Source organism: Watersipora subatra, chromosome 9 (assembly GCF_963576615.1).
Source record: "Watersipora subatra chromosome 9, tzWatSuba1.1, whole genome shotgun sequence".
Taxonomy (NCBI): domain Eukaryota; kingdom Metazoa; phylum Bryozoa; class Gymnolaemata; order Cheilostomatida; family Watersiporidae; genus Watersipora; species Watersipora subatra.
In genome coordinates, this window is record NC_088716.1 from 8,950,405 (window position 1) to 8,961,254 (window position 10,850).

General features: G+C 37.8%; 1 protein-coding gene across 1 annotated transcript; it reads right to left on the bottom strand.

The window, feature by feature from the left end:
- Positions 1-767: 767 nt before the first annotated feature.
- Positions 768-4,512, bottom strand: LOC137404515 (baculoviral IAP repeat-containing protein 7-B-like). Its single transcript, XM_068090745.1, has 11 exons — positions 4,477-4,512; positions 4,110-4,245; positions 3,467-3,754; positions 3,067-3,159; positions 2,587-2,830; positions 2,341-2,477; positions 1,958-2,077; positions 1,675-1,749; positions 1,462-1,546; positions 1,256-1,361; positions 768-1,049 (listed from the first exon to the last, which is right to left on the bottom strand). The coding sequence occupies exons 2-11, from the start codon at positions 4,243-4,245 to the stop codon at positions 909-911; spliced, it is 1,425 nt and encodes a 474-aa protein (XP_067946846.1). The 5' UTR covers positions 4,477-4,512; the 3' UTR covers positions 768-908.
- Positions 4,513-10,850: the final 6,338 nt, after the last annotated feature.

Consider the following 10,850-nt stretch of genomic DNA (forward strand, 5'->3'; position numbering starts at 1 on the left):
AAATATAAGGTTTATATCACTGGCCATAGAAGGGGATTATGGGTAATCTTCATGTTCAATATGAATGTGTAAAACTAGGGCTAATTGTCTGGTGAGTGTTGTTATTATACTACTATTGCGTTATGTGCAACTGCTGACCAAATCAAGTGTGGAGGTTGTTGTCAAATAAATAACTTCAATTCTATTTTACATATAATCACATTCATAAATACAGAAGTAGTAAAATATCTGCTAGTTAGAAAATAGTAGCAACTTACTGTAATATTTCTCATCACAACCAGAAGTTTAAAAAAAAAGGTAAATATTTCTTCTCTTTTATATAATGAAATACACAGTTATAGTTATTATTGTTATTCAAATAACAATAATATCCTTTTAATCAATGGCTAGACTTTTAGTGTATTTCGTATCAGTTTGACCTAATTTCATAAAACTGGCATAAAAAGGCATGAAAAAGTGAAGTGAGAGAGAATGAGTTGAAGGTCAAGTGAGAAGCCTATGGTATGATTGAGATACGCAGTTGTAATCACATGGTCATAAAAATTTAAAAATGAATGCTTTACTTCATCCGTTATACGATGGTATACCGAATGGTATACGATGGTACATGGTAATCATGGTGATAGGTCTAGCAAAAACATCAGTATAAGTGATGACCAGAGATCTCAATAAAATTATAATATTTTTAGGTTACAATAACCAAACGCTTTCTTAATAACAAAGTGATGATCGCATATTGGTGAAGGCAGCATATAAGAGAAAACTCTGATTTTATGGGGATGGATACAGCTGAACAAATTCTTAGTATATACGGAAGGATTCTTAATACGGTACAACGGAATGATTTTTCAATATTTTGTCACCCGCATTTCTGGTAAGTAACTGCAGAGCAACTGACAGCATCCTTACTAGAGAGACTTAGTTGTGACATCGACATTGCAGGCTTTTTTTACAAGGTGGCCACATGCTGGACATTTCGTAGGGAGTTTTCCTTTGCTGCAGTATTGACAGAGGCAATAACATCCACAAGGAAGGACAACGGCTCCAGACTGTAACAAACAAACATCCATTAGTCCAGAATAGGCTATAATTATATTTTATTACATGTAAAAAATATTAACTGTACAGTGATCAACAATGAAATCAATAAATCAAACTGGTCAATAATGAAATCAATGTTAAATGTAAACTATTGACCCATTGAAGCCCTAATATTAAATATATGGCTAATGATAGAATAGTAAGGAAAGCTCACCATGTTCTTTCTGCACTTTTTACATCTGAGAGCATCAACCAGGTCCTTACAATCCTGCTCAGAGGGATCATTAGGGTTCGTGATCAGCTCAACCACGTTAATCCTCCTATAATAATATAAGGTTGTGTTATACAGGGGGAGACAATGTTAGTATTGAGTGTCATCTAATGGCAACCAATAAGAACAGTTAAATATGAGGTACCCACCTTCCTGGTTGAGTGGTTAAATCAGTGACACCAGTTGTCACTGATTGGTCATCCTTTCTACTAGCTACTTCTTTTTGGTATTCCTCTGTAAACAGTAAGAGTAAGTTCGTAAGCAAGTTGATTGGTAGAACAGTAAATGTACAAGGACCTCTAATGACATCGAAATGACCTATGACGACACAAAATGTCTTTAAATGAACTCTCTACACTTACCTAAAGGTATGGAGTTGCCCTCATACAGCTCCTGTACTATCTCCACCAGCTTACTTGGTTGATCAAATTCAACATCTACAACCACAATAAAGTGAGTTCCTAATTGTGTGGTACATAACAAGTAAATACAAACTATTTTAACTGTGCCTTATTATAGTCTAACAGACTTCGCTTCAAGGTCAATTACTAATTATAGTCTCAATGGCTAAAACAATATGTCACTTAAACAAAGCTACCAGCATACACAAGTCTTCTAGACAATATCAAAGTCTATGTAACTTACCATCATTAACTTCATAAGCCTTGACAATGATCTCAGCTGGATACTCAAGTAATAAACAGTATTTGTATCCATCAAGTTCCTCTATAGACACTGGCTCTTCACTTGTTTCCATCTCTTCCTCTGTAGCAGTACAAAAATAATTAACTAATATCCAGAGGTCTGTAATCACTGGTGGAATTTACATCACAAATTAGACAGAGTAAATAACATAAATGACTTATTTTGTTAAAAAGACCATTTAGTAGACAACATATTTACTTCTGGACTTGTTTAGTAAATAAAACTAATATCTAGGTCAGAATGGCATAATAAATATACTGCCATCAGAAGTGGAAAAGGTTGGTCCAGAACCAAAATCTGAAATAAAGTGATAAGCAACTTACCAAGAAAAGAAACATCTCCCTTGTTGTAAAGCAGAGTTTCTGCAGTAGCGATGTTATCGGGAGTCATCTGTAGCCGCACAGTCTTGATGAAGGCCAATCCCTTTGTTTGTTGAACAAAAGTGCAGCCTGGGTACCACCTTAAAAACAAAAATGCAGTTGAATACCGCAATAAAATTAACTTTGTAAAGAGAAATTGACAAAATTATAATAGCATTCTAAGCAGTTAATTCAGGTTTGTACACATACTTTGCATGTTCTGCCCATGGATCGTCTCCCCTGCTCCACATCTCAAGCGCTCCATCACACCAAAAACACTTCACTTTGTCTCCTATGCCTTCATACAAAAAGCCAGCTTCACAAAGCTTGTCTGCAGCTATTGGGTTACCGCTAGGGTATCGTCGGTATGTATCCATTCTCTTACTGTAGACACTCATAGGTGGATCCTTGGGTCTGATCGTGTTAATATTCAGGTCACCAAAAGTAGCTGGTTCTGCACAATAGTTCATAAATGGCTAGGGCTGCTGTTGAAGTCATGGTGTGACTCACATATCAGCAAGAAGTAACTGTTACAGTATTAGTAAAATAGATAGCTATATTACAGTATTACACCACAAATTACTCTAATGTAACACATGGTAAGAGTTGACATAGTAATGTGGACTTATAATAAACATTTATTAAACATTTAATGAATTCTTATACTTTATGTGGTCAACAAATACTCACTTCGATCATCTCTGACAAAGCTACTCAGTTGACTTGTCATGAGGTCTTTAGGAAGCCCGCAGTTACTTAAAGGGATATTCTGACATGGCTTGTCTACAACAAGATAATCAACATGTTATATTATGCCTGAGAGTATTGCTTGGTAGGCTGAAATCATTTGGCAATAAAAATACACTGATAAATACTTGTATTAAAATGTTTAGAAGTAATATTAGATAAACTAACAAGACAAAATGTTCCGCTATCGATCTAAGCAATCTGGAAACATTTTTATTGATTGTAGCAACAAGAAATTCTCAGTATCTTGTAGCAGAAATAAATGTGATTAACTGGGGTTGTTATATTAAATTATCCAAAGTCTCTAATAGTAAAACTACAATATTCACCACATGCAACTCACTTTGAACCATCTTGCAGTAGTTGAAGAAGTTTTTATGCTGATACTTGGGCACATCTCCCCTCTCCCAGCTCCTAATGATTCCACCACAGAAAGCACACTGCACTCTGTCCGCTACACCGGTGTAGTAAAACCCCTCCTTAGCACAGTCATGAGCGTTGACTATCGTTTCTATTGGCCAGTGAGCAGCAAAGGTTCGCTGCCTTTCTCTCTCTGAGACCATGAGAGACTCTTTCTCTTCCTGACTGAGTTTTAGGAAGGCATAGAGGAATTCCTTGTCTGACATGCGATCTACGACAGGACAAAAGAAAAATTATTTCGTCTTCGACGTTGTGACGAACCAATTCACAATTATACTGAATAGAATAGCACTAACGTAGCTAACCCAGTTAGCACAAGTTTAGCTAATTATAGTATAATTGTGTCTGATTTTGATAAACTGAATTTTTTCAAACCAATAATGATGTTGAACAAATTCATTGCCATGACGACTACATTTAATTGCTCACTTATCATACATACTCTGAAAATACTACCTTTTAATATAAATATATTTCATTATTATGAAAAAACAGTCTATGCAGCAAAACACTTAGAATTTACATGTCCACAAGGTTTTGGAAATAAATTGGTAGTTCACACTTACCAAATTGCTCCTTTCTTTCTTTAAGAATGCCAGGTGGTGGGCCAAATCTTCCAGGTATCCAGTCATATCCTGGCACATACTCAGCGGCTTGCCTGCGCCGGTCTACATCCAATGCGTCAAAGTTTCTTTCAGGCATCTAAATAATTAGTCATGACAAATGCACGAATGAAGAAAATAATCAGTTTTAGTAAATTTTAGCAACCAGAATCTGAGAATGCTGACTTTTGGAATTAAAGTTGAGTACAACAATTGCTATTCACAATCCCAAAAAGCAATAAGAGATAGATGCACACCTTATGACATATGCAGGTTTCGAGACAATATGTCCAATAAAATTACAACAATTTGTTAATAATGTATGGTTTACCCTGGTTAGCAGCTATTGGCAGCTTATGTCGAGTAGTAGCTCCAGTCGAAAACGGCTAATAGTTGACTAAGCTCTATTCAGCTCTTTATATAGAGCTCGGATCGGACAAAACCATCACGATAGGAAAAAACCATTCACAAAATATCTGGAATTTTCCAGACGAATTAGTCAGCTATTTGCTTACACTTGCAAAAGGCTATACTGCCCTCTGATGTTAAAACGACCTAACTGACATTGAACCAGTTTTTCTCATGGTTGCTTAAATTATCAAATCAAATGATGAATGTTAGAGGCACATATTATTCATAATGGTCTATGCAAACCTGGTTTTGATTTTCATTGTCACAGGTTATTAATCCCTTAAATAATCCAATTCAAGTCTTTGTTGCTGCACATTATGTCACACAATGAATAAGGAATCTGCAATAGGAAAGGGCTAAGGATTGTTAAGAACCTTTGTTTGCAGAAGAAAGCTGGTTATTATGACATGTTCTGCTGTTAAAACCACCTAACTAAAGCTTGACATTCCAGTTCAACTAGAAAACTTGTTAGCACTGAAATATATTTATTCAAACAATACCAACACAAGGAAAAATTATTCGCACAATACAAAAAAGATACAAAAAAGATGAAAATAAGTTGACTAGTAAATAAAGACATTTAAAAACATCATAAAAATCTTTCTTTGCTCTATGATCAATTTTAAGCTCTCAAATGAAGCGATAGTTACTCAAAATTGTCAATTAAATCATTAACCTCAGCAGCAGGGAGATCCCTCCAAAATCCTTTTCTCAAGTCAGGCATAAAAGTTAATAGGTTTTTCAGAATATCATCTTTTTTGGAGTGCGAAATGCCTCTAGGTTGAGAATTGCAAGGCGGGTCCACTAAGCAATGCCGATTCTTAAGATAATCAAATGTTTCAAACTCTGCAACACCATGACGTTTTTTGAAGAATAATTCAGTAGATCCTCTACGGAATTGAACTACATGAAGCTCGCTGAGCATAGGTCTGTTGGGCTTTTTTAACTTTGATTGACTTTGTTGGCCTTCATACCTTTTAAAGTCAGAATAGCTCGGTGTTGCTACATTTGCTCCCGTAGCTGAGATACAATCTTTAAAGTCACCAAAGTCACATACAATTCCCTTTTTTCATCTGTCGCTCTACGGCAGCGTGCAAGCTGTCAGCACTCATAAACGTATGGTCAGCCTCTAGATATTTGAGGGTAATTGTTTGGGCTGAAATCTTTTCACTGTTTATGGCACCAATGAGAGATGTAAAAAATGCATAGTTCTTATTCTGCCATGCACAATTGTCCATGAAGTATATAAGCTCAGTCATATCCCTGTCTACAAGTAGGGCTAACTGAAAAGCGGAGCAAATGTCCTCACATTTTCTACCAGAAACCCCTTCATGCCATATTACTGAGATTGGTTTAGCGATTTTGCAAAATTCTCCTATTGGCGCAAATGTGTGGTGGAAGGCTACCAGTCTTCTTACGAAACAAGCAGATTTGTAACCGGGAAGCTGTGGTAACATGATGACTTTCTGTAAGTCCAGGCTTCGCACCATTTTTTCCTCACTGACACTCTCCCCATCTTGTTTATATTCAGAGCGTGCCTGTTCAGCATAAGTAGCATGTTTTTGCTTCTCGGAACAAGTTAAACAATCAACTTTACACTGTCCATCGGTCTGATCATGAGGTTTTAACACAAGAGCTGCACACACCTCGCACTCTTCCTCACCCAATTGCGCGAAACTAATGTTTAGTGAGTGGATCCTTCTCATGTATGTCGTGTAATCCACTGGACGTTCTGGATGAGCTTCTGTGTTGTAATGATGGTGCATTTCTGTGATGGATAGCTCATGAGGCAAATACAATCTGTTGGGCGCGTGCTCTCTTCTATAATGAGATATGCATGGGTTGTAAGTCCTGATATAAGCGTCCACTGCCTCGTGTAATGGATTCATGTCAAGTTTTTTTGACCTCGGGCATCTGGAACTGCCGCAATGCTCTGGGGAGTCTTTTTAGCAGTTGCTACAACTTTTGAAGACTCAGCGTATCCCAGCGTACCCAGAAAGAAATGCTTGTAAACTGTATGTGCCGATCCATCTCCATCCTTCAGTCGATAAATGTATGAAGCCTAAAATAGTACACAAACTTGTAAATACACAAAAAATGTTTCTGGCGTGTAAAGCTCTCTGATTTGCCAATGTTCCTTCACTAATACTTTTACAATATTTTTGCGAAAAATAATTTAAAGATTTGTTTAAAAAAATTTATCTAGAATGTAAACAAACCTGTCTGTTATTAGTTGCAGCTGATGATAGTCTTTTGGGTGTGTGCCACTCAACAGCATTGTGAATGAAATTCTTTCTCTCGTTGTACGATAAATTCCAAAACTCGATCCATATCCTTATTTTACGGCGCTGTGGTATCAGCGTTATACAAGATTTCGAACAATTACACGGCACTCGTAGAGGATGTTTCGCTCTCTCATGATTGAGTTTTTCCTCTAGTGTTCGTCGCTGTTTGCTTGGAGGTTCATCTGCGTTCGCCATAGTCAATTCCTGAACTTGAAATGCAGGCATATTACTAATTCCATCGATTTATATGCTCCTTGCAAACAGCTAAACTAGTTAGGTGGTTTTAACAGCAGATCATGTTATAATAAACAGCGTTCTTCTGCAACAATCATTAGCACCTTCCTACTGCAGATTCCTTACCCATTGTGTTACGTAATGTGCAGCAACAAAGACTTGGATTAGATTAATTAAGGGATTAATAAACCTGTAACAAAGAAAATCAAAACCAGGTTAGCATAGATCATTATGAATAATATGTGCCTCTAACATTCATCATTTGAGTTGATAATTTCAGCAACCATGAGAAAAACTGGTTCAATGTCAGTTAGGTCGTTTTAACATCAGAGGGCAGTATAATAATAGTCCAGAGGCGTATTATAGTCCCAGGGCTGATACTCTGAAAAAAACACCCACCTGGATAGGCCCAGACTTGGATATTGTACCCCCAATCACCTGGTTGGTCAATTTGAATTTGGATATTGTACCCCCAATCACCTGGTTGATCAATTTGAAATACACCCCCTAAACACTGGGAGTTCTCTAGAGGGCGCCCAGGTTCCACGCCCCGCCAAACATCCAATATGATTCATGTATTAATAAAGAAAAAAGCTACAAACAAAATTTTAAATTTTATTTAAACACGTTTTTATTTCGGATTTTTCGTTTGTTTAGTATTGCAAAAACGATCGTTTTTTCTTCTGCAAACGGCTTATTTTTTGTTGCTAACAGAGACAAACATATTGTAGTTTACTAATGGTAAAAAAATTAAACAAAAAAGGCAATTAGCTAACCATAAATCTATTTATATAAACCGTTCGTGTGGCGACATAATAGTTGCTCTGCCCACAACGTCAGTATCGCAAAACGACAAAATGTCGCTATGTCTGCAAAAGGGTTAATAAAACTGATTCCAAACAACCATCAGATCATCATTTTCATTAACAAAGAAAACATAATGAATATCAATGAAATAAATATCATATCATTCATTCTTAATATATTGCTAAAGGGTTGCTAAGATGATGCAGTGTCGACTGTCTCTTTTCCCTTCCTTTTCTGTTAGCAAGCAAGCAGCAATCTGCTTTAAAATGAAGATTGGAATTTCGGTACAATTTCTTGGTATTACTTTGGCTGAATAAAACCTTAATGAGCATGGGCTCTTTTACTGGCTTGCTTGTGGAAACACCCCCTAAAGGAGCAAATTCACTGACAGTGCCCCATGGTCTGAAAACCCCCCCTAAAACGTGATTTTGGGCCGAACCTAATGGGTCTTTTAGGGGTGAGTATCAGCCCTGGGATTATAGTTTCATAAAGTTCGGTACAAAAGCCGGAAACAAAAACGCCCGTTTCCAAATAAACCTGATCGACAAAATGATCTTCAATGGAATATTTATACCTCGCTCTGAATACATGTACCTGCCCTTGGGGAGAAGGAAATTGTGCACTTGAACTTGTTCAACACCATTTCTATAAGCAAAAATTTTGCTTTTCAACCATTTGCAAGAAGTGTGGTTTCGGATCATTTTTAACCTGATTAATACCTGTCTAAGCAAGAACAGGCGCCAAAATAATTTCCAACACTCATACGATCACTTGCCTCGTGGATTCAATTGCTGTTTGATTATTAAACTGGTAAATTGCTGTGCAGTTGAGTGCACAACCGATTTCTTGTTTTTTTCAGTTCCCCCGAAGTAATTCATTAAGAGAAATATGGGTTCACAATGTCAGTATGTTGGACGCAAGCCGCGAAACTCTACGGCCCTGGTTATAGTCTGGGGGGCCAGAGGGCAGTTTGTGTCAGCAGGTGGCAGAAGATGGGGTTTATGGTAGCTTAATACTTTGAGCATATTTATAACCTATTCATTGTTATTCTGGTCTCCAATCGCTATTTTATTTGATAAGAAGCTAAGAGTAATTGGCCATTAAAAAGTTAGTAATAAAAAATAAAACTTCTTACGCCGTGGGCGATCCGCCGACTCAGCTATTCAGAGCCGGAGACCTACATTTACGTCCTGTTGTTGTGCGGGGGTGAGACGGTGTATCGCCGATAGCGAATACCGGTACGTTTGTACGGACGTGTATAACTGGAGTACCTCAAAACCTGATTGCAACCTCAGAACCTCTATGTATGCATGCATACATGCATGTATGCATGCATACATGCAGGTTCTGAGGTACTCCAGTTATACTCGTCCATTGTACAATGGACAATGTACATTGTACAGGGCCATTTAGTGTAAGAGTTACGCTACTAACAATTTACGTGCGCCATCTTAGTTCCACTTTGCGCAATGGTTTTATTTCATTGTTATAGACAATGCTAATTGCTAGCCAATAAAAAGCCACAAAAGTGAATATTGGTCCATGAGCTTTCATGACAGGCATTACTCGCTAACATATAATACCGTGGTGAAATTACGCCGTCAGGCTATGCATTAGCGAGTCATTAATATAACGCGATTTGACAAGCGCAGGTCTTTGACCTTCCTGAGACCTTCCTTAGTTTCTCATAGAATCTTGCAGAGTTATTGATAGCCTGTGTTTCGCACTTGTCTGTCAACTGTGAACGATGAAGTTATCATTATTCTTTATGAATACCGGCTTATAAAAGAGCTAAGGTTAGGGTAACTAAAAAATTGCTAGCTTTTGTTATATTAGTTAGTCTTGTTTATGTATCTATTATTGGTTTCCGAGGCTAGGTTTCCGCCAGGGAGTCGCCATCTTGATATTATTTTCCAGTCACTTGTCTGATGCCAATAAAGCTGGACTTACATGTATCTTATTACATAAATGATATAACATGGTGTCAGGACTTTGAACCACGCATTTGCCGTTTTTGTTATCTGCACTGTGAATTGACTTTATTTCGACGGGAATATTAAAGAAGATTGTGGCTAGTATCATATCGGAATGACGGAGGCCGATGCTGCACGCCCCCCCCCCGCCGTTGAGGATAAAAGTTGACACTCCTGGACATTTGGATTTTGTTAATGCCTCCACGCAGTGGACAGAGTGGTTAAAAAGGTTTCAGCGGTTTAGGAACATTGGTGGCTTAGCAGAACAGTCTAATGCAGTGCAGATCGATTCTTTGCTCTATATAATGGGTCCGGAAAGTGAGGATGTATATGCACAGCTGCAATTTACGGGAGATGAAGCGGACAGAACATTTAAAGCAGTAGTGGATGCCTTCACTGCTTACTTTCAGCCACGCAGAAATGTTCTCAATTACAGGACGCAGTTTTACAACCGTAAGCAGAGTACTGATGAGTCGGCTGAAGAGTACATTCGCAGCGTTCACACTTTGGCAGTTAAGTGTCGATTTGATGCAGGATTGACACAAAATGATATGGTCAAGGACCGACTACTCTCTGGTATGTCTGATACTTCGCTTAGTTCCGAGCTACAGCTTGATGAAGACGTAACACTAGATGCTGTTATATCTAAGATGCGCGCTAAGGAGGCAATAGTGAAACAAATGCAACTCGAAACGAAAGTGGCTGCAGTTAAATTAACCGGTACTGCTAAGAGTAATCAGAAACAAACACGCATGATATGGGACTGCAAATATTGTGGAGGTTCTCATCCGCCACGTTCATGTCCAGCTTTTGGAAAGAAGTGCAACAAATGCTCCAAAGCTAATCACTTCGAACGTGTGTGTAAGCAGAGCAGAGCTCAGGCTGCCGAGGTAACCGCGAATGGTACAGCCAAAAGTGAAGACTTGGATTTCTTCATTCATACACCAAACTTACATGCCAATGCTGTTAGCAATGACACTAAAACCATTTATGTT